Source organism: Passer montanus, unplaced genomic scaffold (assembly GCF_014805655.1).
Source record: "Passer montanus isolate IOZ18808 unplaced genomic scaffold, ASM1480565v1 scaffold8, whole genome shotgun sequence".
In the NCBI taxonomy this organism is placed as follows: domain Eukaryota; kingdom Metazoa; phylum Chordata; class Aves; order Passeriformes; family Passeridae; genus Passer; species Passer montanus.
In genome coordinates, this window is record NW_024373256.1 from 593,968 (window position 1) to 621,606 (window position 27,639).

General features: G+C 47.7%; 1 protein-coding gene across 13 annotated transcripts in view; it reads right to left on the minus strand.

Moving 5' to 3' along the window:
- The window catches only part of TNRC6A (trinucleotide repeat containing adaptor 6A), a 40,905-nt gene that overhangs the window by 5,145 nt on the left and 8,121 nt on the right, over nucleotides 1–27,639 (minus strand). For 5 of the 13 annotated variants that reach the window (XM_039732184.1, XM_039732182.1, XM_039732180.1 and 2 more), the window contains 18 exons: nucleotides 26,307–26,328; nucleotides 19,129–19,461; nucleotides 14,720–14,767; nucleotides 9,734–12,322; nucleotides 8,767–8,931; nucleotides 8,449–8,624; nucleotides 8,211–8,291; nucleotides 7,727–7,778; nucleotides 6,585–6,727; nucleotides 6,122–6,268; nucleotides 5,813–5,950; nucleotides 5,464–5,592; nucleotides 5,305–5,382; nucleotides 4,851–5,061; nucleotides 4,278–4,310; nucleotides 1,900–2,031; nucleotides 340–498; nucleotides 1–68 (listed from right to left, as the gene is read on the minus strand). The exon at nucleotides 1–68 is cut by the window's left edge and continues 73 nt beyond it. In XM_039732184.1, the coding sequence (XP_039588118.1) occupies nucleotides 1–68; nucleotides 340–498; nucleotides 1,900–2,031; nucleotides 4,278–4,310; nucleotides 4,851–5,061; nucleotides 5,305–5,382; nucleotides 5,464–5,592; nucleotides 5,813–5,950; nucleotides 6,122–6,268; nucleotides 6,585–6,727; nucleotides 7,727–7,778; nucleotides 8,211–8,291; nucleotides 8,449–8,624; nucleotides 8,767–8,931; nucleotides 9,734–12,322; nucleotides 14,720–14,767; nucleotides 19,129–19,461; nucleotides 26,307–26,328 (4,704 nt within the window). The remainder of the gene's footprint in view (nucleotides 69–339; nucleotides 499–1,899; nucleotides 2,032–4,277; nucleotides 4,311–4,850; nucleotides 5,062–5,304; nucleotides 5,383–5,463; nucleotides 5,593–5,812; nucleotides 5,951–6,121; nucleotides 6,269–6,584; nucleotides 6,728–7,726; nucleotides 7,779–8,210; nucleotides 8,292–8,448; nucleotides 8,625–8,766; nucleotides 8,932–9,733; nucleotides 12,323–14,719; nucleotides 14,768–19,128; nucleotides 19,462–26,306; nucleotides 26,329–27,639) is intronic. The other 8 variants (XM_039732187.1, XM_039732185.1, XM_039732183.1 and 5 more) reach the window with 6 other exon arrangements.

Sequence of the window (27,639 nt, forward strand, 5' to 3'; positions counted from 1 at the left end):
AGTGACGTAAGGGTCAGTCTCGGGGTCGATGTTTGGATAACCTTTCCATGGCTCACCAGGGCGAAACTCTAGGAATACAGATGCAGGAAAGAAGCTTATTTTCACCATATTTTTAAAAAGGAAACAGCTGTCTAAACAATACACCTCCTAATGACTGAAAATCCAAAGCCTTTTAAGCATTTAATTGACTTGATTTAGCCGTCACTTTGCTAATTTAATTCCTGGTTTCTCTGGCAGATCTGTCAGCACAGCAGAAGTGCCAGTCTCCACTTCCAGCTGCCGAGAAGAGCCCTGTGCCCTGCACAGGCAGCGGGGCGGGCAGGAGGGGCAGGGCAGTACCTGGGGGCCAGGTAACACTGCTAGAGCCATTAGGCGATTTGGCACGGGGCCAGCCGTCCCCAATGGAGCCGGGAGGGCTGGCTGGGGAGTTACTGCTGTTCAGGAAGTCGTAAGGAACAAACGGAGAATCTTCCAGCCTGAAACCACTTGAAATAGCACCTGCGGAAAAAATAAAAACAGCGGTCAAGTATTTTTCACGGCTGGGTTTTATATCCCTACATAGATATATATAAAATCATGCCCTTGTAAATCATTCATGAAATATACAGCAGCACACTGTCCTCTGGTGATCCAAGCTCTACTGGAGATCATACTGGAGTGTGTGACTCAAAATGAAACATGTCTGAGTAATTCAGGAGAAAACTGTAAGAACAATCTCCCCTGAAAGCCCTTCACTAAAACAGTACCTACATCCAAAGTAACATAAGTTCAACCCAAGTAAAGCATTCATTCCAGAGGTAAGAGCATTCTGTGAGACCCCACTTGACTAACAGGGCTCTGTGGTGGGAGAGCTCATGAAAGAAACAGCTCCAACACGTGAAGGGTCTTCAGCCACTGCAAAGCCCTGTAGATTCTATTCCTGCTCTCGGGAGGCAAAAAAATGAATTTAAAAATCCCCAGAGACAGAGAAAGGAATGGTTTAAAAGTTATCAGAAGCAAAGCCAGTTCTGCTACAGTTCTGAGGGAACCAGGGACTGCAGGAGACACAGAAATTCCTGGCTCTGCTCAGAAAACCTCCCCTACAGGTAAAGCAACACCACTGCCTGTGGCAGCAGTGGGAGTGCTCAGAAGGGCAGCTGCAGGGAATGGCCACTGCAGGCTACCAGAGGCAGCTCAGAGCAGCACAGCAGCTGATGCACCTAAAAATACCCCGACCATCTGAGACTGAACAGTAACAGGAGACTGGGGACATTTATAACTATCTTTAGACACACATTCTTGGGCTATAGACTCGAATTTTAACTGGATGATTTCAAGCAACTGAAACAGCTGAAATGTCATATGAATCTTGATTACTGGAATGAAACATGAAGCAACCAAGTTCACCTCCTCTAAAACTAAGGACAGCAATGATACCAAGTCTAGCCCTTCTAAGCTGTCCCCAATTTTAGAATGCAAACACAGACATTCACAACCAAAACCTGCCAGTAAAAATGTCAGCCATGCCCAGAATGCAGCAAATCCCCCAAAATCACCTTAGGACAGAAGGGTGGTGGGAGAGAAAACTTGAAAACCAAGCTTTTGGCTCAAAGATATATGAAGCATTCCACTGGAGATTAAGGTAAAGCTAGTATCAACAGTCACAGTTACAGAAAAGTCTGGTTAAAAATGAATTCTGCAGAATGTTTCTACTAATCTCATCACAAGATCACTCTGTGAGCACAGTCAGCAAAGCTGTGGCTGCTGTGGCAGACCAGCAGCAAGCTGGCACAGCCAGCACGACAGAAACTGTGACACAGGAGCTATGACCACAGCCCACAGCAGCACTGCAAACCTGCAGTGACAGCCAGCAGCCCGAGGCTGACCTGCCACAGCTGTGCCAAGGAGTGCTGCACATACCATGTTTGCTGGAGTTCTGATCTAAGGATGTGTTCATAGAAATGCTGTCGACTGTAGTCCATTTCCTCAGCCGAGACTGTGGCTCTTTAATACTGCTCATATCCAGGTTTACATTCAAGTTTGAGTTCATTCCTGAAAGCACACACAGCTTGTGAGACACAGGCCCAAGCTCTCCTTCTGCTCATCACCCCTGCTGCCCCAGGAAGCACTGAAGAGCACGTTACCATGGTTATGGCATGCTTCCACCTCGGGGTCTGAGGAACATTCTGGCACTTCAGCCAGGGACCTCTCTGCACACAGAAGCTAAGCTGAGCAATGCAAAGCACTCCCAAGTTCTCAGCTCATGTCCTCATGCAAAAATGTCAGTGGAAGAAGACATTAGGAAGTTAAGAGCAACTAAAATGTAAATACCTAAAACAGGGGGCAAACAGAACTGGTCGTGACCTGCTGTAGCTGTGCTCTGTACTTCAGACGTTTCTCTGCCAGAGAATCAAGACAATGCCAACCCAAATCAGCTCAAATACTGGAGGAACCAGGCTCTTCTGGGCTTGGACAACGTGCCCACATTTTTGACCTTGGCATGCCCGCTCCCTTTCCAGGTCTGCAAGAACCCTGAACTCACAACTCCACCTGGGACCTTTCCAGCCCTCAGATCTATTCCCTTCTTCTCTGAAAACAAACCACCACAAAGGTTTAACTTGAGAACAGGAACATACAGGAACCTTCTCAAATGTCTCCTAGAGACACCTTCCTTCAGCACTGGCAACAAGGGCTTCCTCTTGCTCCTGAGTGCACATTCACAGCCAGAAAGAAACTGGTTTACTTTTGAGGGGTTTTTGGTTGTTTTTCTTAAAGGCAGGAGCAAGAGCTGGTGCCAGAAAAGCCTCCTCTTGAAATGCCTCATGAAAAGTGCTTGGAACAGGATGGAGTTTTAAGAAATGTAACAACTATCAATAGCTCAAACAGAAAAAAAGGGAAGTCCAGCTGATCCTGTTTCTAACACCTCCCTCTGGAATTTGCTGTTGTCAGAGCAGCACCTCTGCACCACAGTAACCTGTGGTTCCCTCTGCCTCTGGAGAAGCTGCAGAGACCTCTGAGAGAAGGGTTAGAAAGAGCCCAGGCTGGCAGAGGGGCACATCTGTGACCAGGCCAATGCCAGCCCCAGCAGGCACAGCTCTGTCACAGCTCTGTCTGGGACATGTTGGGCTGAGTGATGGACACCAGTCCCTGGACATAATCCATAATTTAAACACTCCTCCCACAAGTAATTCTTCATATCCCACTGTGGAAGACTTGATATTAGTTGTATCAGTTATACTCAATACTGGTTATTATATCAGTTATACTCTCTATAAAGGTTGTTTTTATTAACAGAAATACTTAATTCTGCAATGAATTGGGATGTGACTGCAGAACTGGTCAGGGAGAGAAAGGATGCTCAGGCCCCAGTCTCTACTTTGGGTGAATATCTAGTGAATCCTGACAAATCCCTTCCCTGAAATGGAAACAGAACCTCCTTGCTCTGCCTGCTGGCCTCCTGACACTGGTATGGGGCACAGAGAAAACAACAAACCCACAGGATCTTCCAGGAGAGCTGGGCAAGGTGAGCTCCCTCCACACAACTACACCACCACGCTGCTCTGGAGGGGACAGCAGCTTTCCTCTGCACTCAGTTCTTCACTGAGGGGGAAGAAATTCCAGCAACAGCTCTTCCTACCCTTAAGGCTTTATGTGAGGATGAGGGTGGCTCTGTGTGCTGAGAGAGGGATCCCAAACAGCTCCTGTGGATGCTGTGCAGGCCCTGAGGGATCTCCAAGCAGCCTCACACACAGGGCAGGCTCCTGAGACAGGGCCATGACCCATGAGAGAGCAGCTGTGGGGCACATACAACAGCTCCAGCTCAAGGAGTGAAACACAAAGGAGCCTGACCTGGGCAGGATGCCATCCCTCAGCACAGTTTGGTGAGAAAGTGAAATATGCCTTTCCTCAGAGCTAACACAGTGTCTCCAAGAGCTAAAAAACTTCCTTTGTATGCCTTGCAGAACTGGACATTGATGCCAACCATCACCAGCAGCTCTGAAGCAGCAGCCTGGACTTGAGGCTGGCCCCACGCCACCCCAGTGTGGCACTGTCCTGGCCAGTGCCACTCTGCCTGCAAGCACAGGGACCTCAGCTGCATGTCCAGGAAACAAACTTCCCTGCAGAGGCCAATGGGAATGCAATCAGCCCAACAGAAACGACCCAATCAGAATAAAAGAGAAGAAAAGCAAAAATGAAGGGCAGGAAAGAAATGGGGGTAAGGAGCAGAGGTACATGGTAAACAGCTGTAGTAAGATAGCATTAAAAAGGGACCTAAAGTAAGAAGAAAATATACAAGCCTGGAATTTCTGAAGTAGAAATTGGACAGAAGCCTGAAAATGTAGGGAGAAAGAAACAGGAGATGTTTGTATTCACAAATGTTCAGACATTTTGCCTAATGAGACAACAATTCTTTAAAAATGCAAAGACAAAAGTTTTCTTTCCTGGCCAAAACCACTGACAGGCAAAGTGACTGTTCTACCTGTGCAATTCTAGAGCCACTGAAAGCATTTTTGAAATCCCAAGAAATGTGTGTACATCAAGGGACTCTTTGCATGGATTCTACTCCTTAATGTCCTTGTGCTCCAGGAATCAGGACTTTGTATCACCCTGGGGATCCAGGGGACAAAGGGAGCACTGAAAGGAGACTGTCATTCCTCAGGACTGTAAAGCATTCTGTACTGAGACAGGGACACTCACTGGGAATGAGAGTACTTGGGGAAAAGCTATTTGGTGAGCAAGGGTAACCCCACACAGAATTACTACTTGCACTAAAATGGGAAGTGCTACAGGGTTACAGTCATTGTCCAGGAGGAGGCAAGGGGAACGTGGGGCTGGGTGTCACAAACACTGGCTGGCTGCAGGGCACTCACCTATAGGGAAGCTGCTGAATGCATTGATTGGTGAGGGCCCTTTCTGCAGCTCAGGAGTAGTGTGGGGCATGACATTCTCAAGGAAGGATTTCATGGAGGGCTGATGGAGTGACTGCTGTTGAGAGGGTGGAGTTTGCTGCTTCATTAACAGGTTTGGATCAAGCTGACGGGACTGTTGCATCATCTGTTGCTGCATACTAAGAGATCGACCCTTAAAAAAAACACAGCAGTTACAACACCAACGAGCAAGAGCTTCCCCATGTTTTGAGCAGGATGAAATGCACCTCTGTACCCTGTGCACCCTGCTAAACCCCACACCCAGTCCCTCCTCTAAAGCCTGTCCAACTCCGACCTCCCCTGCCCACCTCAGTGTGAGTCACAGCAAGAAACGAAGCTGAGGATGAAAAGCAGCTGCCAGGAGAGTGTGAGGAGGGAGAATGAGGAGGTTCTTTACCTGCTGCTCCTGCTGCTGCCGACCCCCAGAAGGCACACTCCTCTGGGGCTGCGCCTTCTGCTGCTGAGCCAGCAGCCGCTGCGAGACAGGAGGGTCAGAACAGGCACTGCAGGCTGCACTCCCTCACCCAGCCCACAGCCAGCACCAGCACCAGCTCACCTGTAACTGCGAGATCTGGGAAAGCTGGTTTAACTGGGACAGTTGATTCAACATGGCTACCTGTTGTGGGCCAAAAAGTGGGCTCAGGCCACCGCTGTTTGGTGCATACTTCAGTAATGATACTGGAACCTGCAACACACACCAGGCCCAAAGGCAACTGTCACGGCTTTACTCAGCCCAGGAAATGCAGAATACTAGAACCTCTGGTCAACAGAGGCCTGGTTTCATCGAGCCAGATGTGTTCCCAAATATTTACAGAATAAATACCAGCAACACCAAGAAACAAGGAACAATTTTCTGGAGCAGAATTTAGATAGCTCATACACAGAGTGTTTTCTGTACCACTTACCTGAGGGGATAGTAATGGAGGAGGCACTTGAGCACGTGGATTAGGCTGAGATGAATTAAGAGGTTGTGCTGGAGGCTGCTGCATGCTCCTGGGCTGTGCTGCTATATTCCCAACACCAAACACACTGGGATTGCCATTCTGGGGAAAGGACGGGCAGTCAGTGACAGAAAAACTCTTGGGCTGCTTCTCCCACCCCACACATTTCAATCACAAGTTAAACAGGTATCAATTACATAAGCAGGTACAATGTAATATCAAAAGGCATTAAATGCTGTAAGTAACAGACCAAGGATATGCACACAGCCTTACCTGTCTAACAGAATTCAAGCTTTGCATACCCAGCCCTGCTAGGGAGCCCAGGGCTTGGTTAGGTAGTGCATTATTTGAAGGGGGAAGCTTCATGTTTTGATTGGACATAAACTGCATGTTTTGGGACTCGTCTGCTACAATGCCATCCTGATGGGACAGACAAACCGAGGCGCAACAACCAGCCAGCAAGCAAGCAGAAGGGAGAAACCATTGCAGGAGCAGAAGGGAAGAGTCACAGGACAGTCCAGCACCAGCAGGAAATAGGCAGAAAACAAAAGAGATCAGGTTAGTCATCGGCACCACCAAGGGCCACAGAGAGTGCTTAGTACTGTGCATCAGAGTTAACCAGAACAAAGCCACCGCAGGACTGAGCAGCCAGCCCTGCACCAGGCTCAGGAGCACACAGCTCACTGCTCAGGACACACTGAGGGAGCTCAGCAGCGTCCCCAGAGACCCCACTGACCTTATCGAAGTAAGGACCGCGATCCATGGAAGACTCTTTGGGAATTTGGGGACGAGAACCAGGGCCCTTTCCAACCACACGATTGTAATCTCCCACGCCCAGGCCGTGCTTGTCCATCTCCAGCCGCTTGTCCTGCAGCAACCCTGGGGACACAGAGGTGGCTGCACACCCTGGGGGCTGCAGCCCCAGCCCGGGCAGGACAGCCCTGGGACACACAGCACCCCAGCTCTGCCTGCTGGGCTCTGCTGGGACAGCACACCCTGGGCACCAAGCCTGCAGACAACTGAGCTGTGGGATCACCCCCAACACCCTCTGCAAGCTTCACACAGACACTGCTGTCAGCTCGCTCTTAAAACCAAGAATGGATAATTGTTTAAACTTGCAATAATTTAAATATCAGGCTTGCCATTAATACTGAAATCTAAAACTCAAAGAACAATTCCTTTACCCAAAAGACTCTGAGCCCCAAGGTGAAAATACCCAATTTTGAAGTGGAATAAGGAGAGAGTAACTACATTAAAAATTATAATGCTGCAATTACTTTTAGTTAAACATTCTATCATCATAGTATACTGTTATTGTCTTAAGAATTATCTTTCATTTGCTAAAGAAATCCTAACAGTGAATGGAATCAAATAAACCATAACTGCTCCCGAGTAATTTTACACTCAGGTTTAAACATTTCTAAAATAACTGTTCAGCATTAATTTAGTTCTTAGAACTGAACAGGTGTTTCCAAGAATGAACCCAATGAGCCAGTGTGGGATTTGGTAAGTTTCTGTTTATACTCAGTGGAGGTGCCCAGAGGGCAATCAAGATATTTCTATTACAAGAAACAAACACACCACACCCTGAAAACATCCTCTCATGTCAGTTCAACACACATAAATATGAATAAGCTTAGTCTGATACGTGGCCAATATTCCTATAGCAACCAGGTGATTGTGTGTGCAGCTTTACACACACACAAATACTCTTCTCTACAAGGACATTCCTCTTCTTTAGGGAAATATATACTTGACTATATATAGCTGCATATACACTACACACCGTTTCAAAAATGTAATTTACAGAAGGATATCAGGTAAAGGAGAGTATGGAAGAAAAAGCAATAAAGCCCAGCTCGGTTCTTCTGCTCTTACCTCCAGACATGTCCATCTTATTGCTCTGTATGGTTTCTTCTGGTGATTCTCTCTGAAGTGATAAAATAAACCACAGTTATTTAATAATAATAATTTTAAGATAAAACAAAGAGATCCCTGCACACTATTACAATTCAAAACTGCAAGAAAGAAAAATCAAGACAATCGGGTGCTATTTTAAAGCATTTCCTCCCTTCAGCTGCTATCCAGCCAAGAACAGCTTCCCCCACCAGAACCACCAGTAAATGCAGTAAAGCATCAGGCTATGGGATGGATAACTGGGTAGTGGTTACAAAACCACTTTTCATCAATAAAGGGGTCTTTTTGCAATGAGAATGCACAGAAAAGGGATGGGTGACGGGGAGACAAACACAAGTAAAAAGAAAACCACGATGCAAATGAACACTTGGCAATTGAGCATTTCAATGTCTGCACATTGTAACAAGCCCTGTGGAAAGGCAGATAGACAGAGACAAATACTTACTGAAAAACTGAGATTTGTGAATTGCTTAATGAATGGATTGATCCATGTTTCATCTTGCTTATTTCCACCTTTCATTATTCCCTTAAAAACAGAAAGGAATTCCTGTGATACTCAGATCTGACTTTAATTACATCCAAGTGTAAAGAATGAAAATTGAAGTGTACTGTGTAAGTGCAGTAATCCCTTCTGACTCAGCTTTCAGAAATGACTGCAAGCCTTGCCCCGAGCTGCCCCTCACCTTTGTGGGCATTTTCTTCATGTAGGGTGGCCAGTTTAACGAGGGGTTAGCTTCTTGTGAGGAACTGCTGTTCCACATTCCAATCTCCACATCCTCCTCTTCCTCCCAGCTGGTCTGACGACTGCCACTCAATGGCATATCATCTCCACACCAACTATCTTGCATAGATTTAGGCCCTGGTGGTGAAAAACCCGGCAGTGAACATTCCAGCAGCAGCTCCACCAAACAGCTCGAGCCTACTGCAAGGCAAAACCCCTGGAAAACATGAAGCTGCCAGAGAGGGATTTCACCCTTCTGAAACACAGAGAGAGCACTCACCAGGCTTGTTTGGGGGCTGCTGCCCCAGAGAAGCGTTGCCCCAGGCAGAGGTGCCCCCTGCATCGCTGCCAGGCTCTCCCCAGCTCGTCCCAGTGTCCATGGGCTTGCCCCACGCCGCTGTCCCGTTATCCACAGTGGTGGCTGGAGCAGGAGGCTCTCCCCAACCTTTGCAAAGCAGGGCGAGTTATTGGCATCGTTCTGAACAGGGTTTTAAAGCTACCTAAAGAGTCTCAAGTGTTTTGCCTTTTCTATATGCTTGACATGCAGTAAAAGCACGTGAGCACATATTTCTGTTTGGTGTGAGGGTCATTGTTACAAATGCAAGCTGTTCCATTAATAAATGTAATCACAAAAATTTTGTGTTTACAGAATTACATTCTGATAATACAAATTTCTAAGATATTAAGCTAAGAGCTGCTCATTACATGTAACTGACCCCATCTGGCACTTGAAAAAGAGACACAGCACAAAATACTTTCTATATCCCATTAAGTTCCTCTCCAAAATCATTATTCACTGCTCATGAAGCTACAAGACCAGAAAGTCTGATACCAAATCCTTATAAACCCATCACCCCTCATTCTGTCCTGCAGAAGCCCAACATGCTTCTTTTTTTTTGAAGGCTCATTGGCAAAATTAAATTTTATCTGGTTTAGAATAATTTAGCAAAGTATTTCAATCCTTAGACACTATTTTAAGTATTTTCTCTGTGTTCCCACTCCCCAGAACTCAAGCAGAGCTGTTTAGCCCTTATTACTGCAGCTATTTAAAACTGGAGCAGATCTCCCAGTCTGTACAAACACATCAATGCTCTGTGACAATGCTGTTCATTTCTTCAACAGAAACTGCACTTCATTGCCACTTTGCCCTTTCCATTTTGAAACTAAAATATTGTTCTAAGAAGCAAGACTAAAAAAGAGCTGTACAGTCAACAGAAAACACAAATCTGGGTAAAAGCCAGGCTTACCAGAACCCGAACTGCTCTCCTTGCTAGACATGGCACTTGAAGACAGTAGCTGCGGATGTACCTGTGCTTGCTGGTCTGAACTGCTGCTACTGTTAGGGACATTTTTATTCCACATATTCACATTTTTGTAGTTGTATTTGCTCGGATCACCCCAAGCAGAAGTTCCATCATCAATCTCCATCTTCCGGCGAATGGATTCGGGGGATGGCTCCTCCCAGCCCGTGGGCTCTTCCTCCTTTGCTGGGGCTGGCATTGGCCCCCCCAGCCAGCCGGACCCCGGGGGTTTGTTCGTGGCAGACGGGGCTCCCCAAGAGCCAACATCTTGCTTGTTCCACTCAGGAGAGTTGATTGGCTTTGATGAGTCCCCCCAGACTTGAGGCTGATTGGATTTCGCAGGGTCTCCCCAGCCCTGGCTCTGATTAGACTTTGCAGGCTCATCCCATCCTGAAGAGTTGTTTGGGGTTGCATTGTTGCCTCCCCAAGTACCAGAATTTGATTTACCTGGCTCGTTCCAACCAGACACCGACCTGTCGCTGTTGCTGCCTCCAGAACTGGATTTCTTTGCCTCACCCCAGTGGTTACTTCTAGAGTTTTCACCCCAGCTATCACCAGCAGACACTGCCCAACCCTGGTTGGCCTTCTGTCCATCTCCCCATCCCTGCTTCATCTTCGGTGTGTCATTCCAGGATGACTTTTCTTCTTTGCCACTTCCCCACGATTGATTGCTCTTGACCATTACTGTAGCAGCAGAATCTTCTTCCCACCCCCCTTGGCTGTTTGACCCTTTGGAGTCTCCCCACCTTGTAGCAGACTTTGGATCTCCCCACCCCGATACAGATGAGGTATCGTTATTATTAGGGCTAGGTCTATCCACACACCCCCCTGAGCTGGAAGTCTGTGTCACAGAGCCCCCCCAGGCCTCTGTCCCATTGTCAGTTTTCCTTTCACCCCTCGGTGATGTTTCGGTATCCCAGGCAGTGTTCTGTTTGATTGGAGTCTGTCCCCAACCAGAGTTGGAAAGGACGCGCGGATCTAAGTCAGTTCTGTTCACTATGCTTTGGAGTAACGTGTGCTGGTCAACTTTCCTCCTCTCTCGGCTCTGGCCCTCCGTAGCTGCTCTGTCCTCGTGGCACCCGGCGCTCTCCGAGCTGCCCTCGCTGTCCCCCGTACCTGTTTTGGCCCACGTGCTGCTCTGCTCAGCCATCTGGGAGGCAGCAGAGCTCTGGCTGTTGAGCTCCTCCTCCTCAGCAGACTTCCAGCCATTTGTAAACTTCCTGCTGTTTCCGTTGACGCCTTCATTGGAATGCTGACTGCCGGGCAGTTTGCTCCATTCCCCGTTGGAAATGTTGGTGCCAGTGTTTGGTGCGGGGCTGCCCCATCCTCTTCTGCTCCCGCCAGCGCTGGCACCGCTCCCGCCTCCCCAGGGCACGTTCTGGGAGCCGACCGGCCCTGCCTCCCACACCCCTCCGCCTTTACTCCCGTTGATTTGGAAGTTAGTGCTGCCAGGCCCGCTGCCGCCCGGCTGCATTAGAGTTGCATTCACAGTGTCACCATTAGCTTGGCTGTTTGGGCCTGGACATTTGTCTCCAGAGTAACCAGAACCATAGGCACCCCAGGTAGTACCGTAAGAGCCGCCAGCTTTGGCCTCACCGTTGCTCAGGTGAGAGATGGAAGTGCCGTTGGCCACTGGAGAGGCCTGAATCTGAGAATGATTCATTGTGCTCACGCGCCAGGCCCCGGGCCCTGCAGTGCTGGGCAGCTCGTTCATCTGCACCGAACCAGCAGAGTTTGGTAAACTAGAGGTCATAAAGTTAGTAGTGTTATTTGGTCCATTCATTTCAGTGTTAAGGTTTTGAGGTTGCCCACTGAATGAAACATTCCTTGTACCATTTACTTCAGAATCACAACTTTCCTGAAGGCTTCCCCAGGAACCGTGGGCTGAGCCACCCACTTTTGAGTTAATACTCTGGCTGTTGGCCATCTGACCTATGGTACTGCACTGAATGCTTGTGCCAGGACTCCCACTCCCCACGGACCCTTTCAGGGCATGTCCACTGTTCTCCAACACGGACCAGGCACCATGGTTGCCATTTGAATTCAAAGTGCTTGGATTTAACCCTCCATTTGATGAAGAGCTTATGGTGCCCCAAGCATTCATTCTATTGTTGCTACTTTCAGATTTGCTGTCAGGAGCATCCACAGAAACTTGACATGTGCTTATTATGGACCCATGGGACAACCCCCACGGCCCATTAATACTTCCATTGCCCACATTATTGCTGTTGCTACCAACCACAAACTTATTCTGAGACCCATGTCCGAGGCCGTTGCGAATGCCGTCGCCTTCTCCTGCTGTGCTCCCTGAAGCCATGATAACGAGGTTCCGCTCCGACCCAGAGCTGGAGGCAGAGTCAGTGTCCATACATTCTGAAGTCAGCTCTGGGTCACTGCCAGTGATTGATGGCCATGCTTCTTTGTCAGAGCCGTCTACGATAACTTTATCCCAGTTTGTGCTGGAGTCACTATTTGAAGAGACTGGTCCCCAGTGAGAATTTTCATAATGGGATCCTAGACCACTGTGGTTCAGATCTAAAACGAAGAAGGAAAGCCCAAGAGCATTATTATGAGTTCAGTATTATTACTTCATTAAGCGGAAGAGGAAAAAAAAAAGATAAAGATATTAAGCCAGGAATTATTTTGCTTATTATTCTGCTTCTGTTAAAACTACAGTCATGGAAAGTGACAGAGAAAGCTCTAAGTACAGCTGCTCAAAGGCTGCCACGCACAACCCAGAACACCTCCCAGCATGCAGAGTGCTCTCACAAAAACCTTAGAAAACTCTAGACTCCTAAAGGTCTTTTTCTTCCAGAGAAACACTTTTTAAAAGGATATTCTGTATCACCACATACAAATTATTTTCTAAGCCACATATATGTATTAAAAACCACAACACTAAATAAAACCCAAAAACACACTGAAAGGCAGAAATTCCAAGAGGACATGGCCCTGGCTCAGCAGCAGCAACTGCTGTGTGACAGCAGCCAGAGAACACACACCTTCCCATCCCGTTACAGACGTTGTATAGGAGCCTTCAGCACAAGTTATTCAAGGTGTTTTCTTTCATATAACAACAGCTTGGCACAAAAAGCACAAGACCCATCTGAAGTTCTGCTTCCAGAATGCACTGATGCACAAGCCTATTTTTAATTAATTTTTAATCAATATCAACATTACTCATCCTACAGAGCGCAAGACCCTGGCCCCAGAGCTGGAGCAGCACAGAGCAGGGATCCTCCGCTGCTCCTCACCCCTGGCACATGGAGGTGAGGAACAAGGATGGGCTCTGTTTGAGCAGGAGCAGTGGCAGGCCCTCGGCAGCAGGCAGAGTGCTGTGATGGTGTGGGACAGCTGCAGTCTGGAGAGCCACCAGCACCCCTGGGAGAGCTGGGACTCAGCTGAGCACAGCCCAGAGCCTGCCATTCATGTGGCACCACAAGGACACTGCTGTGGCTGAACAACTGCCCAACAAACTTCAAGGTTCCAGCTCTCACCCCGGTATTTTAAAAAGGACATTTAAGCTGCACTAAGGGACGGATCAAAGAGCTGTGTGTGCTCTCAGGAGTGAGAGAACCAACGGCACAGAGCAAGATCCTGATCACACAAACTCCATCCCAGGAACAGCATCCCTTTTAAAAGCAACACAAAGGCCCACAGATGGCAAACAGCCTGGATTCAGCACTGAGAGATACAGGTTAGGACTACAAGTCAGAGGGAAATGGTAAAACCAACTCTAATTTGCACAGCAGCAGAATGCATAAAGAATACTCGTGTTTATTCCAATTCTGTTACCCAAATTTAGCTGTGACACAGTTTGTGCAGAGCCCATCCCCATCAGCACGCAGTGATTAACCTCCACTCAGCTGAATTTCTCCCATTACATTCACAACTACCTACACCAAGAGTCTTTCTCCTGGACATAAACCTGTTAGTGATGCCTAGCATGAGCCACTGCTCTGGAACATTCCTACCTGAACCTCCCAGCTCGTGAACTTCAGAGACCAAGGATACAAACACTGAACAAGCAGCTACCAGCTCTGACTTTTTGTATCTGGCAGAGACCACAGAACACCCTCAAAACTGAAACACGACATGTGACAACACCCTGCATTTGGTGCACAGCACAGGGAGCCAAACAGCCTACTCTTGCTTTTCTTCCCAAAACTATTTAAAGTTGCAACTGAACTTTTGCTGCTTAAATCCTTGACAAAAAAAACATTTACACAAACCCGAGTTACTTAAAATTCTGTAATCTGCTAAGATTGCTTTCAGTAATTTTTAATTTAATGCTTTCCAGCTATGAGTTATCCGGCAGGAAACATTTGCAAAAAACTGTATGTATTTTAAAAAGCAGTTTGTCATCACATGGGCTAAAATAAACAGGACTGAGAAGTGTAAATTAAGAAATACCTGAATCTTGCACCCTCTGCCTCCTTTTCCTGCTCCAGCACAGCTGGCACCCCCAGACTGTCAATACCATACCTTGCAAGCACTGCACCTTTGGGCCTTATGAACAAATGCATTTTAGTGAATACAGTCCTGAGCTTTTAGCACACAATCAAGACATGATTTCCTCCACAGTGTGACACGTCTCTGATGGGAAGCACAAGCTTGCAGTTTATTCAATACCATAAGAGGCAAGACAGCATGGAAGCATAAACAAAAAAACCCAAAAAATCAGTATCTTAAAGTTAAGGTGACAAAAACTCTTAGTATCAATTCTGACTTAATTAGAAAATTAAAAATGTTAAACCAAATTAGTATGCAATGGCACAGAGAAAGCATACTGCAATCATTCACACACCCATGCCAATGAAAAGCATAAGCCAAAGAATAAAAACAAAAATGAAAAAATCAGACAAAATTGTGTGAAACATGTAACCACCACAAACACGTAGTGCAAAAGCAGGTGAGATGGAAGTAGCTAACCTGACTGGTTAGGGGAGTGGCTCACCAAGTCCCGAATGGGAGGCATGCCTACAAAAAAAAGCAAGAAAATCACAGAAGTGTTACTTAGCAAATGAGAGAACAGTCCCCAAAGCACTCAGTGCTGCACAGCCAGTCCTCAGACCCCTTCTCCAGGACGGGTTTCTCAGAGCCAGCTCAGTCTCACTGTCTGCTCTGCATCATGTTCCCCACACAGGGAGCAGGGACACGGCAGCAAACTCAGCCTGGGGATGTGAGAATTAGCAATTCTGCTGCTTTTGTGGCACATTCCAATTATGACCTACTTGTTACACATTTGGCATTTAATGAACCAATTTAGCGTGTCCTTAAAGGTTTGATTTATCCAAAAAAGAGGATATAGTCAGTGAAACCAAAACCAGTTCATTTCGGGCTGTACTGGCTGAGAAGTTGAGCAGTGAAGCAGTGAAGTTTTCAGCCCCGAAACTTCAGCAAGTTCCTCTCCCTGCTCTGAACAGCACATTTGCTCCACCTCCAAGTCAGGGCTCTGCCTGAGCAAACAGCAACATCTGAGGATGGCCCAGTGCTGACTGAGCCCAAGCACGGGCACAACAATCCTTCATCTGCCCCCTGCCACGTCCTGCTCCTCCCTGTGCCACACAGCACTGGACAGAGTCAAACTTCATCTTTCAGACCCACACATTTTACACCTGGAGACCACAACTGTTACACTGGAGGCAACGTTCCCCAAAGGAATCCACCCTTCCTCACTACTAACTGCAAACCCCAACTGCTCCCTTCCTCCCTGGCTCCTCCAGGAGCTGAGAACAACCCCAGGTTACTGGAGGCACCTTTTGCTCCCCAGGGCTCTGGCTGGGGCACAACTTTGTGGCTGTGCTGTGAGATGCACCAGGACAAAGGCAGATGGGAGGAATGCAAACTGGAGCCCTGCCAGGAGCCCGGTCCTGCTCTCCTGCTCTGCTCTGGTCAGTCTAAGCAGATACTGCTGGAAATACTTCATGATATAAATAATTTCATGTGGAACAACCACCTGGTTATGCCAAGGTGCTCCAGAGCAGAGGTGAGCAAACACCAGGGCAGCAATCAACCCTGCCCTTCACGAGATGTTTGCACATGGGGCATGTCAGTGAAGACAACAACTAAACTGGGAATGAAAGTGTCCTGATAAAGAGCTGCTTAGGGAGACTTCTAAAAATAACCATCTTGGCACTGGCCTGGATCTGTTTCAGGAGCACTACGAGCCGTGAGCTTCATTTATGTGTCTCTACTAAAAGAGCATGCCAAATGTCCTAAAAACAGCAGGAAAACCCAGCCCACAGGCCTATCCCTTCTTCAGCTTTACTTCCAGACAAAGCACACTGATTTTCCAAACAGGAGACAACTGTTCACACAAAACACAAGTAAAGAGATGGGGTTTAGACCACTGATATAATTAAAAAATTCTCCAATACCAACGACTTAAAATCTTAGTGTGCTCAGGGCAATTAAAGACTTTAAATTCAGCAGCATCTGCCTGCATTACCTGGCTCTGACAAAGCACCTGCCAAACCACAGCTGGAACTGGGGAGAGATCCGTTCAGGAATTACACACAAACCCACAGCCATTCCCAGCCCCACCAATTCTGCCTTCAACACTTGAAGCCACAGTTTTTCTTTTAGCCCTAAAACACAGATCAGTCCCAGGAGCCACTGGTTTATCCATGGATATCCTGTCTATGCAAGCTACCCACACATCAAATGTCATCAGATTTTGGACTCCAGAGGTAACAGAGAGTACCTGGAGCTGCTGGTGGAGCTGAAAGAGGAAGTGGGGAGTGAGTGGAACTGAGACAGGCAAATGATAACAGCATTTCCTTTCAGATACAAAGGTGGCAGAAGACACCAGCCCTGCTGGACGGGGCCTCCCCCACCTCACCAGAGCAGAGCCTGAAACCGGCACAGAAACTGGCACAGAAAAATCATTTCCCTTTCCATTTACCTTGCCTGTGTCTGGGAAGGAACATGACAACACATCCAAACCAGCTGTTATTCCTGGTTACTCCAGGGAAGGAGACCTTCCAGGCACACACACGGCACCAGGAGAGCAGAGCGGAGTGCCCAGCCTCAGAGGGCAGCTCTGAGCTCTGCTGGGACACACAGCACAGCAGGAGCAGAGCCCTGGCAGGACACCTTCCTAGGGTGACAGAGTCTGGGCAACCCCCCTGCCCCTGCAGGATCTGAGCCTCGCTGGACACACAGCCAAAGCAGCAGGGTACTGCCCAGAGCAGCCCCAGGGCAGCACTGGCACCCTGGCACTGCCCAGCCCGACAAAACCACACCAAGCTCAGCCAACCTGGGACAAACGCAGCACAAAATGGGGATCCAGCCAAGCGAACACTGGGCTGGTGCTCACACAAGCACCACGGAGAACAGCACACAAATCCTCTGGATCCAGCTGGGAGACTAGGCTGTGCAAGCAGTAATACTTCTTAAATTAGTTTACGTGTGAGTTTTTATTTAAATCACAACTCTTATTTAAGTTACCTTGCTACACAACCTGACCAGTAGAGTATACACGCTGCAGGAAAAGTTTCACCTTAATGAAAGGTAACTTTAAACATCACTGGGGACAGGAACAACATCATACAGGCAAGGCAAAGAAAATAGGCTACTTAAAAATTACCTATTGCAACGGTAAAGAGTGCTATCAGAATGTTACAGAAATATACTGGAAAGTATAAAAAATAATATGGGAAACATTCCTCAAGGACTCATGGATAAACTGCTTCCAGTGCTTTGTTTACTTTCATTTTAAATCCTGCTTCTTCAAGATGCAGCAATCAGAAGAGCCCAAAGTTTAACTCAAACTTGAAATATCAAGGCTATTTTCAGGTTTTTATTATTTTTTTCTTTTCTTTTTTGCTAAAGGGGTTGAGAGTCACATCCTTTATAGTCTATAAAACACTAATTTTGAGAAACACTGGGAATTCAGTAAAGTCACAGAAGAACTATTTGTGGGGAAAAGTTACATCATCACTGCTACGTGCACATCAAAATATAAACAGAGGTATAAAAATAAGAAAGTATTAAGCATTAGCATGCTTTAATACCAAATCCCTTTGAGAAGCTAGAGTCCTCACAGAAAGTGACTTTTTTCCAGACAAAAATAAATTACATTAATGTCCTGTAACTAACTGAACTGCACGTTAGTGCAGTCACTGAACACACATCCTACACATAAACAGGCAAGTTCACCTGACTTAAAAGGCTATTTGAAAAAATGCCTAACAAACCAAAATAACAAAAGATGATTGAACCTAAATAGCCGTAAAGGTAAAAGTGGATCCATTGGTTGTAATACAACCAAGCTTCAGGTGAAAAAATTGAGAAAAATTCTGACCTGACAATAAAAGACAATTCTGATATCCTGAACAAGCTGTACCCTGGCTGGATCTCTAGGTATGAAGCTAAAAATGAAAGCCAGGTCTCAAGATGCTGTTAATCACATAAAGAAATGTGCTGGAAGGAGCTTTGAAGACCACTCAGTTCCACTGCCATAGCAGGGACACCTCCCGCTGTCCCAGGCTGCTCCCAGCCCTGTCCAGCCTGGCCTTGGGCACTGCCAGGGATCCAGGGGCAGCCACAGCTGCTCTGGGCACCTGTGCCAGCCCTGCCCACCCTCACAGGGAAGAATTCCTTCCCAATATCCCATCCCTTCCTGCCCTCTGGCAGTGGGAGCCATTCCCTGTGTCCTGTCCCTCCATCCCTTGCAGTCTCTCTCCATCCCTCCTGTAGGCTCCCTTCAGGTACTGGAAGGCCAAAATTAGATCAGCCTTGATCTTCCCCAGGCTGAACAATCCCAACTGCCCCAGCCTTTCCTCCCAGCAGAGCTGCTCCATCCCTCTGGTGCCTCCCTGGGCTGGTCCAGCAGCTCCATGCCCTCCCTGTGCTGGCCCAGCTCTGCAGGTGGGCTCTCAGCTGAGTGGGGCAGCATGCCCCCTCCCCTGCTGCCCAGGCTGAGGGATCAGCCCATGTCTGGGATGTGGCTAAAGACCTTTCTTTCTGGGATGTGTCTACCAAAACTGGACACAACAGAGGTGTTGTGTACCACGGCCCTGCTGGGATAATGCTGAGGACACAGACTGGGAATGTGCAGCACGGCAGAGGTCACACTGCAGCCACCACCTGCTCCAACCCTGCCGTGTTTGCCACTCACTGCTGCCCAGAGCCAGCCAGGGGCTGAAGCTGCAGAGTGCAACCTGCCCAGAGAGCAAAACCACCCTGCAACACTCACATCAAGCTCTGACACAGGAAAGGATCTCATGCTACAGCTTACAGTGCAAGTTCCAGTAATGCTGGCTGAAACACTCCCCTGACAGCTGAATTGAAGCGAGTCGCCTTCAGCTCCAGGAAAACACGGCAGCTGCCCTCACCTGGCTGTTTTTTGCTGCTGCTGGGCACTTCTCCGTTGGCCAGGGGCTGGTTGTGGGTGCCAGAGCTGCCTGCTGGCTGGCCGTTCAGCACCTTGGGGGCAGGTCCCAGGCTGGCGGCGATGGCCGGGAGCTGCTGGCCGCGCTTCAGAAGCTGCTTCTGTTCCTGGTGTCGGAACCGCGGGGGAACTTCCCGGGGAGGGTACCGAGGCGAGGGCTGCTGCTGGCTGCTGGCTGCGGCCCGCTTGGCATTATTAGGAGTGCTGGTTCCTGTGGAAGTGCCGCTGGAGGTGACAGGCTGGGGCTGGCTTACACTGGTCTTGGTTTGTTCTGGCACTGCCCCCACCCCCAGGAAAGAGAAAGTGGGACAAAGTTATTCATGTGAACAGCAACTTCAAAAATTGAAGACTAAGTCAGTATTATTAGAGGTGTTTATTTTTTATATTTTATTTTTTTATGAGGTAATAACAGCAGCATTTCTTCTGGTTCAAGCTGTAACTCATCCCCGAGGAAAAGCTCTGTTATCCCTCAGTGACACACTCTCATGGCACAGCCCTGGGAGCAGGAATATGCCTTGCTATCACTCCTAACCAAGTTATCTCAGTTACAGGATGCTGATAACCAGCTTTCTACAGCTTTTACCAAAAAATCAGCACTACACAGTTTATTTCAGCATTGAACCTTTTCTTAGAAAATAAGTATTGAAAAATTAAGTTTCCCATTTAAGTATTACATATAGAAAGTATAACTTAATACTTAAGTTATATATAAGTATTACATATAGAAAGCTGTTCTGGCCTGGCCCAAAAAGAACAAGGGGCAAACAGGACCCACGGGACACACTGCTCAGGAGCCCAGCATGCAGAGGGACAGCTTTCAGTTATCCATGGCCTCGGGTGCAGGAGGGGCTGCCAGCTCGGGGACCCAGCCTGGCAGGACAGTGCTGGCACTGGGAAATGCCAAACGTGCAAGTGCAGCTCCAGATGGTGCCAGTGTCAGGGCGAGGGGAAGGTCACACCACGGGCACAGGGACACCAAACCCAGACGTGCCCAGAGCCCAGCAGGCAGCTGCGGGCAGGGCAGGCACCCAGCAGGGCACCCTGAGCTCCTGGGAGGGACTGCTGCCACTGCCACCCCTCCAGCCACAGCTCAGCTCTGGCCCTCCTCACTCTATTGATATGTTAATGCACTCCCCAAATTCCTGGGTGAGATATGCATTAAGTGTCAATATTTATTGTGCAGCTTCCCAAGATACCTCAATACTCGACCATGACCTCCCTCAGCACCAGAAATAATGCTACTACATGACTGAGAATGTAGTTTTCAGGGGCTTTTAAAACCATTTAAATATGCTTAAAGACCATTTTATCATTCACTTTCAGGAACTGAGTCATGGGAATACAACAAAAAATAACAACAAACTCGAGCTTTTGTTTAAGGAATCAATTTCAATGTTGTCAGTGCTACTTATGATATAATCTCTGTTTATTTCTACTTTACATATTCTGAAAAACACGAAATAGAAGCCTTTAGAATAAAAAGCCACTGAAGAATCAGCATGTGAGCTGTGTTTTAATGGAATATTGCATTTTGGCTGCTTAAGGGAAGCAGAAAAGAAAAACTTTGGAGATTCCTTGTTTGACAAATGGGCGGGCAGAAGTCTCAGGGTGAGGACACCCAAGTTCAGCTGCCCCTCCCAGGGCCCCCAGCTCCCTGTGGGGCACAGCAGGGACCCTGCTCTCCCAGCTCACAGCTGACAGGAGAGGAAGGGCCAGGACACAACTCAATTTATTGTACAGAGCACAGGGAACAGAAAGGATTGAAAGGCTATCAGATAAACTGGGAAGTTGATAAAGATCACAACCACCACTTCAGATTCCCCAGTTTAAGCTGTCCCCTATATTAAGGGAAGGCAACTGATTCCTTGCAAAGTATTTTGATGCACAGGATGAGACAACAAACTGTGATTCTGACTTCTTGTTCAAAACTGAACTTCACAAGTAGGAAATAATATTCAACAAATCAATTTCATTTGGTGCCTCTAAAATGTCTTGCATTATAAATAAAGTAACTGAGAGTGACTAAGCCCTGAAGGGGGGTGCTATTTAAGCAAATTGCTGAGAATTTGTTGACAATTGCATGCAGAAGGACTTTGCACTTTTCTGCGGTCCAGGTACTGCAACAAGCCCTGAAATTGAGCACATTTGCTCACACTCCAGGACCTGTGTGAGCAGTGCCCAAAGCACAGCTCCTGGTGCCCCCCTGTGCCCCTGCCCCGGCTGACTCCAAGGATGACCCTTCAGAGCCTGGAGCACAGTCCAGCTGAGCTGAGCCGAGCTGAGCTGAGCCGAGCCGAGCCGAGCTGCCAGGGCACACAGCACCCCTCCTGCAGCCCCAGAGCAGCCCTGGCCAGGCCCCAGGCAGGGACAAACACTCCTCCAGCTCCTTTCCTCCCACTGCCACCCTGAGCAGAAAACACAAACACCCTGGCTCAAGGAGACTTTGATACACCCAGCACCCCGCAGCACGGCCACTGAGCCACCTCTTCCCTGCCACTTCCCCTCCTGCTCGGGGAAAGGGAAACCATTCCATCTGACATCCCCTGGGCACCCCGACAGAGCTGCCAGCAGCACGCCCAGGGCACCCCGACACTTCACTTCCCTCATTAAAGCTGCTTTAACACCAAGTGTGTTAGAACAGACCCCAACAGACCTGCAGGACTCAAATCACTTCTGACTATCAAGGAGTGCAACAAATAAACAAGGTACTGCTGCCCAGCCAGCCCTAAGGCACAGCACCACCAGCACTTCTCTAACAGCTCAGGAATATTATATTTCACACATATTCTAAGCATTTGTTTCCTTAGCAAACATGGCAATTCTATCTACTACGACAGCAGCAAATTGTATAACACATTTGCCAGGTCCCAGGGCTAGGCTACAGAATATACACAGCCCACAATTATATGCTAATTTTCAACTGAAATGATCCAAAGTGCAACAGAATTCCCTTGCCTTGGCTTCCCTCAGAACCACAGAGTAAGTTTTAAGCTATAAAACTCCCCCTGTCCAACATTTTCTGCTCCAGAACTTCTCAGAAGGCTAAATAACACATTAATATTCCAATATGGCTACTATGAATTCCAGCACCCCTAAATCATTACCTTAATATTTTAATTTGCTCTAGACTAGTTGCTTGTTAATAAAAGTTTGTTCTACACACCAGCATTTTATTTTGAATTGCATTAAGGCAGAACGATAATATTAATAGACTTACAGTTTATCACAGTTAATTGACTAGCAACAGCAAGTTTACAGAAACTAGTATTAAAAATGACAGATTTTCATAAAGAACAAACCTGCTGCACACCCTCAGAGCAGGGGATGGTGGAGTTACAGTTTACAGAGAGATTCCAAAGAAAGACGCTTCCAACTTGTGTTGCTTTCCCACTCTGCAGATTTCATTAGAAAATGGAGGAGAAGCATGGTGTCATTTTACTGCTCCAGGAGCTGCCTGCCAACTCCTCCTGGAGCAGGGGCCCAGGGACTCGCACTCCCCCTCCAATAAAAAAATGGCAGCTGCTTGAGTAACTTTAATGCAGATGGAAAACAGCTCCTGCCTCGCGCGCGAGCAGCGCGGAGCGATCAGCTGTGCTGACCCGCACAAAGAGCAGCGCCAGGCTGGCAGGGAAGCGCTGCTCCCCCCGGGAGCTGCTGCTGGAGCTGCTGCTGGAGCTGCTGCTGCTGCTGGAGCTGCTGCTGCTGCCGGAGCTGCCCCCCGAGAACGCCCGGCGCAGCTCGCCCTGCGCGGCATGCATGGCTGGCAGGGCTGCAGCGCCCAAGGGCAAGCCGAGCCAGGCTGCCTTCCAGGCTGACACACCTAAGATGTAGTGCTAGAATTTTCGTGGTGGAAAAATGGCCGCAGCTGTGAGCTCGGAGCTGCTCTGGAAAATATCTCGTGTTTGCCAAGGCTTTAACCCCTGCAGATCCGCACGGAGGTGAGCGCGCCCTTCCCGCGGGGCTGGCGGCCACAGGCCCATCCCCTGCATTCCTCCAGGCACCCCCAAGATTTCACAGCTAGCAGGAGAGCTTTTCCAATCAGGAAAAGCACGGTCAGGCAGGCGAAAACCCTGACAAAACCCAGCAGGGTTTGTGCAGCCGGGCCATTCCGCCTCGCCGAGAAGAACAAGCATAAGAAGTTTCCAAGGTGGGAAATATGAGTCAAAGATTTCAATTCCACACCCAGCTATTTTTAGAGCACTTTCCGTTTCAGTGGGCAATTCAGTTTGCTCTGCAATGAAAGTGGCACTTTCTGGGCTGCAGCCACAGCCGGGCTGTGCCAGCCCCTGGTGCTGCTGAGCCCCCAGCGCCAGAGCCAGCCAGCGCTGGGCACTGCTCATCCATTCCTGCCCACGGACACATCCAGCTGTGAGCCAAGGGCACCTCAGCCCCAGCGAGCTCCCACCCTGGAGCACACGCAGAGCCCAGCCCAAGCTGCTCCTGAACAGCCTTTCCTTCATTCAGGCTCAGCAGCACTGCCTGGGGAGCTGGGCTGCCTGCAGGGCTCTGCTCTGGGAAATTTGGGATAAGGGACTGACCTGTCTGTCTGTGAGCCCAGCCCAAGCTGCTCCTGAACAGCCTTTCCTTCATTCAGGCTCAGCAGCACTGCCTGGGGAGCTGGGCTGCCTGCAGGGCTCTGCTCTGGGAAATTTGGGATAAGGGACTGACCTGTCTGTCTGTGAGCCCAGCCCAAGCTGCTCCTGAACAGCCTTTCCTTCATTCAGGCTCAGCAGCACTGCCCGGGGAGCTGGGCTGCCTGCTCTGGGAAATTCGGGATGAGGGACTGACCTGTCTGTCTGACAGCTCTGACTCCAAACACAGCAGAAGGACATACTCTGCCATGCTAGAGGGAACACCACAACTGACAATTCTACAGTACTTTCAACAAACAGGAACTCAAGTTATACTTGTTTTATCCTAGAGTACCTGCTACAAAAGAACTGGGGAGGCACATGATGCGCCAGCTGCTGCACAAACAGATAAACTTTCCACTTAGCAACTAACTAATAGCCTCTAACTAGCCCAGCCTCTCTTCCCTCCTCTAGTTACACCAGCTGGATCACACCAGGCAGGTCAGAACCCCTGAAACCTGCGGGAATGCCACACTTGCCTTTTTAACTGCAGTATTATGGTATTAAAATGCTGCTGGTACCAGAGTTGTTAGCATCTTTCTCACTACTTTAATTCCCAGTCCTGAACAGGAAAACCCCCAGCTCCACGAACTTCCTTGGAAGGTTCTTGTCATTTTACATGAACACTGGGAGCTGCTTCAGCTGGTACAACAGCAATTTCTTCCTTGGCTAAAACAACAGTCTGGAGCTGTCCAAACTACACTTAAAACCAAGGAATACCCTCCCTTCCTACCCCCAGCACTTAACCAGCTTCTTTTCTGAAAGAGGCACATAATTCTGAATTATTTAGAGATCCTATACTCTTGTATTTTATCTTCAGCTCATGCACAGAATGAATTATTTAAGACATTAACGTGATGGAAACTTGGAAACTAATGAAACATTAATTTGCATCCTGAACACAAGGAGGCAAAACTGGTGAAACAAGGCAAGAGCCATGTGCAACACAAGCTTTGGATTTTGTTCCTATAGAAACTGTAGCAAAAAGTTGTGTATCTGCATCTCATGATGCCTTTTCTTCTACAGCACTGCCAGTTTATGTTTCTCTGACAACTCTAAATTCCTGCTGAACTTTATAAAATACTCTTTAAATAATAACATAATTACGTTGGAACTTAACACTTCCGTCAGTGAATGCTAAGCCTCAAAGCAGAAAAAAAATAATAATAAAAAAATTTTAATTACTCTGTCCTTCAGAAGAAAGACATTTTCATTCCACGTGAACATTCCCACCGGGCAGCCTCCCAGGCAGAATTCCTGCCCTCCTGGTTCATGCTATTTTTAGCCATTTGCTCGTGCAGCCTCGGCCCTGATGTGGTGCCAGTGCAGCCCAAGCACATGGGTCAAATGGGCACACCAAGTGCTCATTATCATACAGCAAAGTATTCCACCCCTTTCCTTCTTCACTGACTTGTCAGACATGTTTTATCACTTCAGAATAAAGCCATTTTTATAGTTCTTTAAATCTGATCTGTTATCCTGGAAGCCTTGTGGCAAGAGTGTACAGAAGAAAACCAACCCTTAGCCTGTATTCAAACACAATGCCATGCACTGCTTCAAAAAGGGCATGCTAAAAAACCAATGAAGAATATTTATTAACTATAACAGTCTTCCAGCAATTTTATTTGATTTATTTTATATTAAATTGCTGTCCTGTGCCCAAAGACAAACCTGGAGCTCCCAGTGGGTTTCAGTGGCCACAGAGTGGGATCCCTGCTCAGCCAGATGCAGCTCAGAGGATGGTGGGACACACACAGCAGCTTCCACCACTGCCAGTGGCCCAGGGAGTGTTAAATTAAACCAGTGTTCCCAGTAAAAACAGGGCTTCAGCAAGCACTCCCCATGGTCACCTCAGCAGCTACATGCACTTCCCAAAGAACAGCCGAGGAGCTACGACTCAAGAGAAAGTGAAAAGCACCTTTTTTCCCTTTTTGGAAGGTGGCTGGGATGGAGAGCCATACAAAGCCACCCAGAACACCACAGTGCTCCCACCTGCCACGAGCACTGCAATGACAGCTTTTGGGTCACTTTGCAGGGTGAGCCCTCCACAGCAGCAGCTAAAACTGGACACCTTAATTACTTGTCCATCACGTGTTCCCAATCCCAGCTGCACTTAGAATATTTGTAAATTAAGCCTCAAACAGATCCATTCCATACACAGCTTTCTGAAGTGCTGGTTCACTTTTCAAATGAAGCAAAAAAGGGGAAGGGAAAAAGCAAGAGAGAGAAGGAACTGCAGGTATTATGTCAATGCCTGTTGCTCTGTAAGTAAATAAGAATGGAAACCAGGAAGAGCAGCACTCCAGTCCCTGGATAAACCCCTTGCTGTTACTCTTCTAGACTTTTGTGGTCACTTTGAAAAAGTGCAGCTGAAGTCTCAAGGGTCCCATCTGTCACTTTTGGGAGGAGATTTCAGGTGAAACATTTGATTCAACATATTTAAAACCCCAGAAATAATACACAGAGTAGAACTAACTGTAAAGTAACTTACCTTTGATTTTTTGTTCAATGGCCTAGAACAAGAAAAAAGAAGTGTCAGTGATTTGTGCAGATAAGAGAGAAACCACATGTACACATACCACTTCATAAAGCAACATTAGCTTTTGACTTTCCTCTTTTTAAATGGTTTCAAGTTATTTAATTATCTACTTCAGAAGCCTCTCTCTAACCAACTCAGCCCTATTATTCCTTATGTTTAAAAAGCTGTTTAAATGTTATAGAAGACAAAATTAATTTGAAAGATAACTACATGAAACAGACCAAATTAAACTTGCAAATTAAGATGTTTTAAGTGAGTTAAAAACTGTGCCTGGAAGCAAAGAGCTGCTGCCACTTGTATTGCAGAACAGGGCAGGGAAAGGGGAGTGACCTGGAAATGGAAAAGAGTAAGTGAGCAAACGCCAAAGCTTCAAGTCTTTCATTTGCAAGATTCACTGGGTTACACCTGCAATGTGGCCAGGATGAGAGATCCATTTGAATAAAAGTTTATCCCAGGATAAAACTGCCTGTGCACACTCCAGAGCTTCCTCTGGAGAGTTTGTGCTCTGCCCTGCCCAGCTGTGACCCAGCTCCTCAGCCTGGCACTGGCCCATGGATGGAGAACTCAGAAGTTTTCAGAACATTTTTGCTGTTTCTGGTGACCTACAGCACCTGAAGAGATCCTGGAGAGCAAGGGGCACAGCCAGGGCTCCTGGCTGCCCTCTGTGCCACGGTGCTGGTGCCCAAGAGAACACTGAACGTGGTCAGCCTGGGCCCGTGCAGACTCCACCAGGGCCTGGGAGGTTTTGCTCCAAGGCTGTGCTGCAAACCAAACCAGCCTGCTCCTGGAGCCACAGGCAGCACCAGGCAGTGCAACCAGAACTGCTGAGCAGGCTCACTCTGCTCCTCTGAAATGGACCTGTTCAAAAACTGCATCTCCCAGCTCCTCTCAAGATCAGGGTCAATATTTAGAATCAATGGCCATGATGAGGATCTTGTCAGTAAACAGGGGCTCTGAAGGATTTACAAGCATTTCTGTGACGTTTCCACTCCTAAACATCTTTGCTGTCAATATTTTCTTTTTTATGAAATTTTTATTCCCTACCATAAATTCTCTCATGGCATGTTTCCATACTGAACAATAAGAAGATACATTAAAATAAGGATGCAGCTGAAAGCCACTGCCTTAAAATGGCACTTTTATTCTACTAGTAAATCCACTAACACTGAGGTGCTTCACACCTGAGACTGCCTCAGCTGACCATCAGGAAAAAGAAGGATCATCCCAGATGAAAATTTAGCTTTCTAAGAAACTACACCGAGTCAATGACAGTGTTCAGTATGTC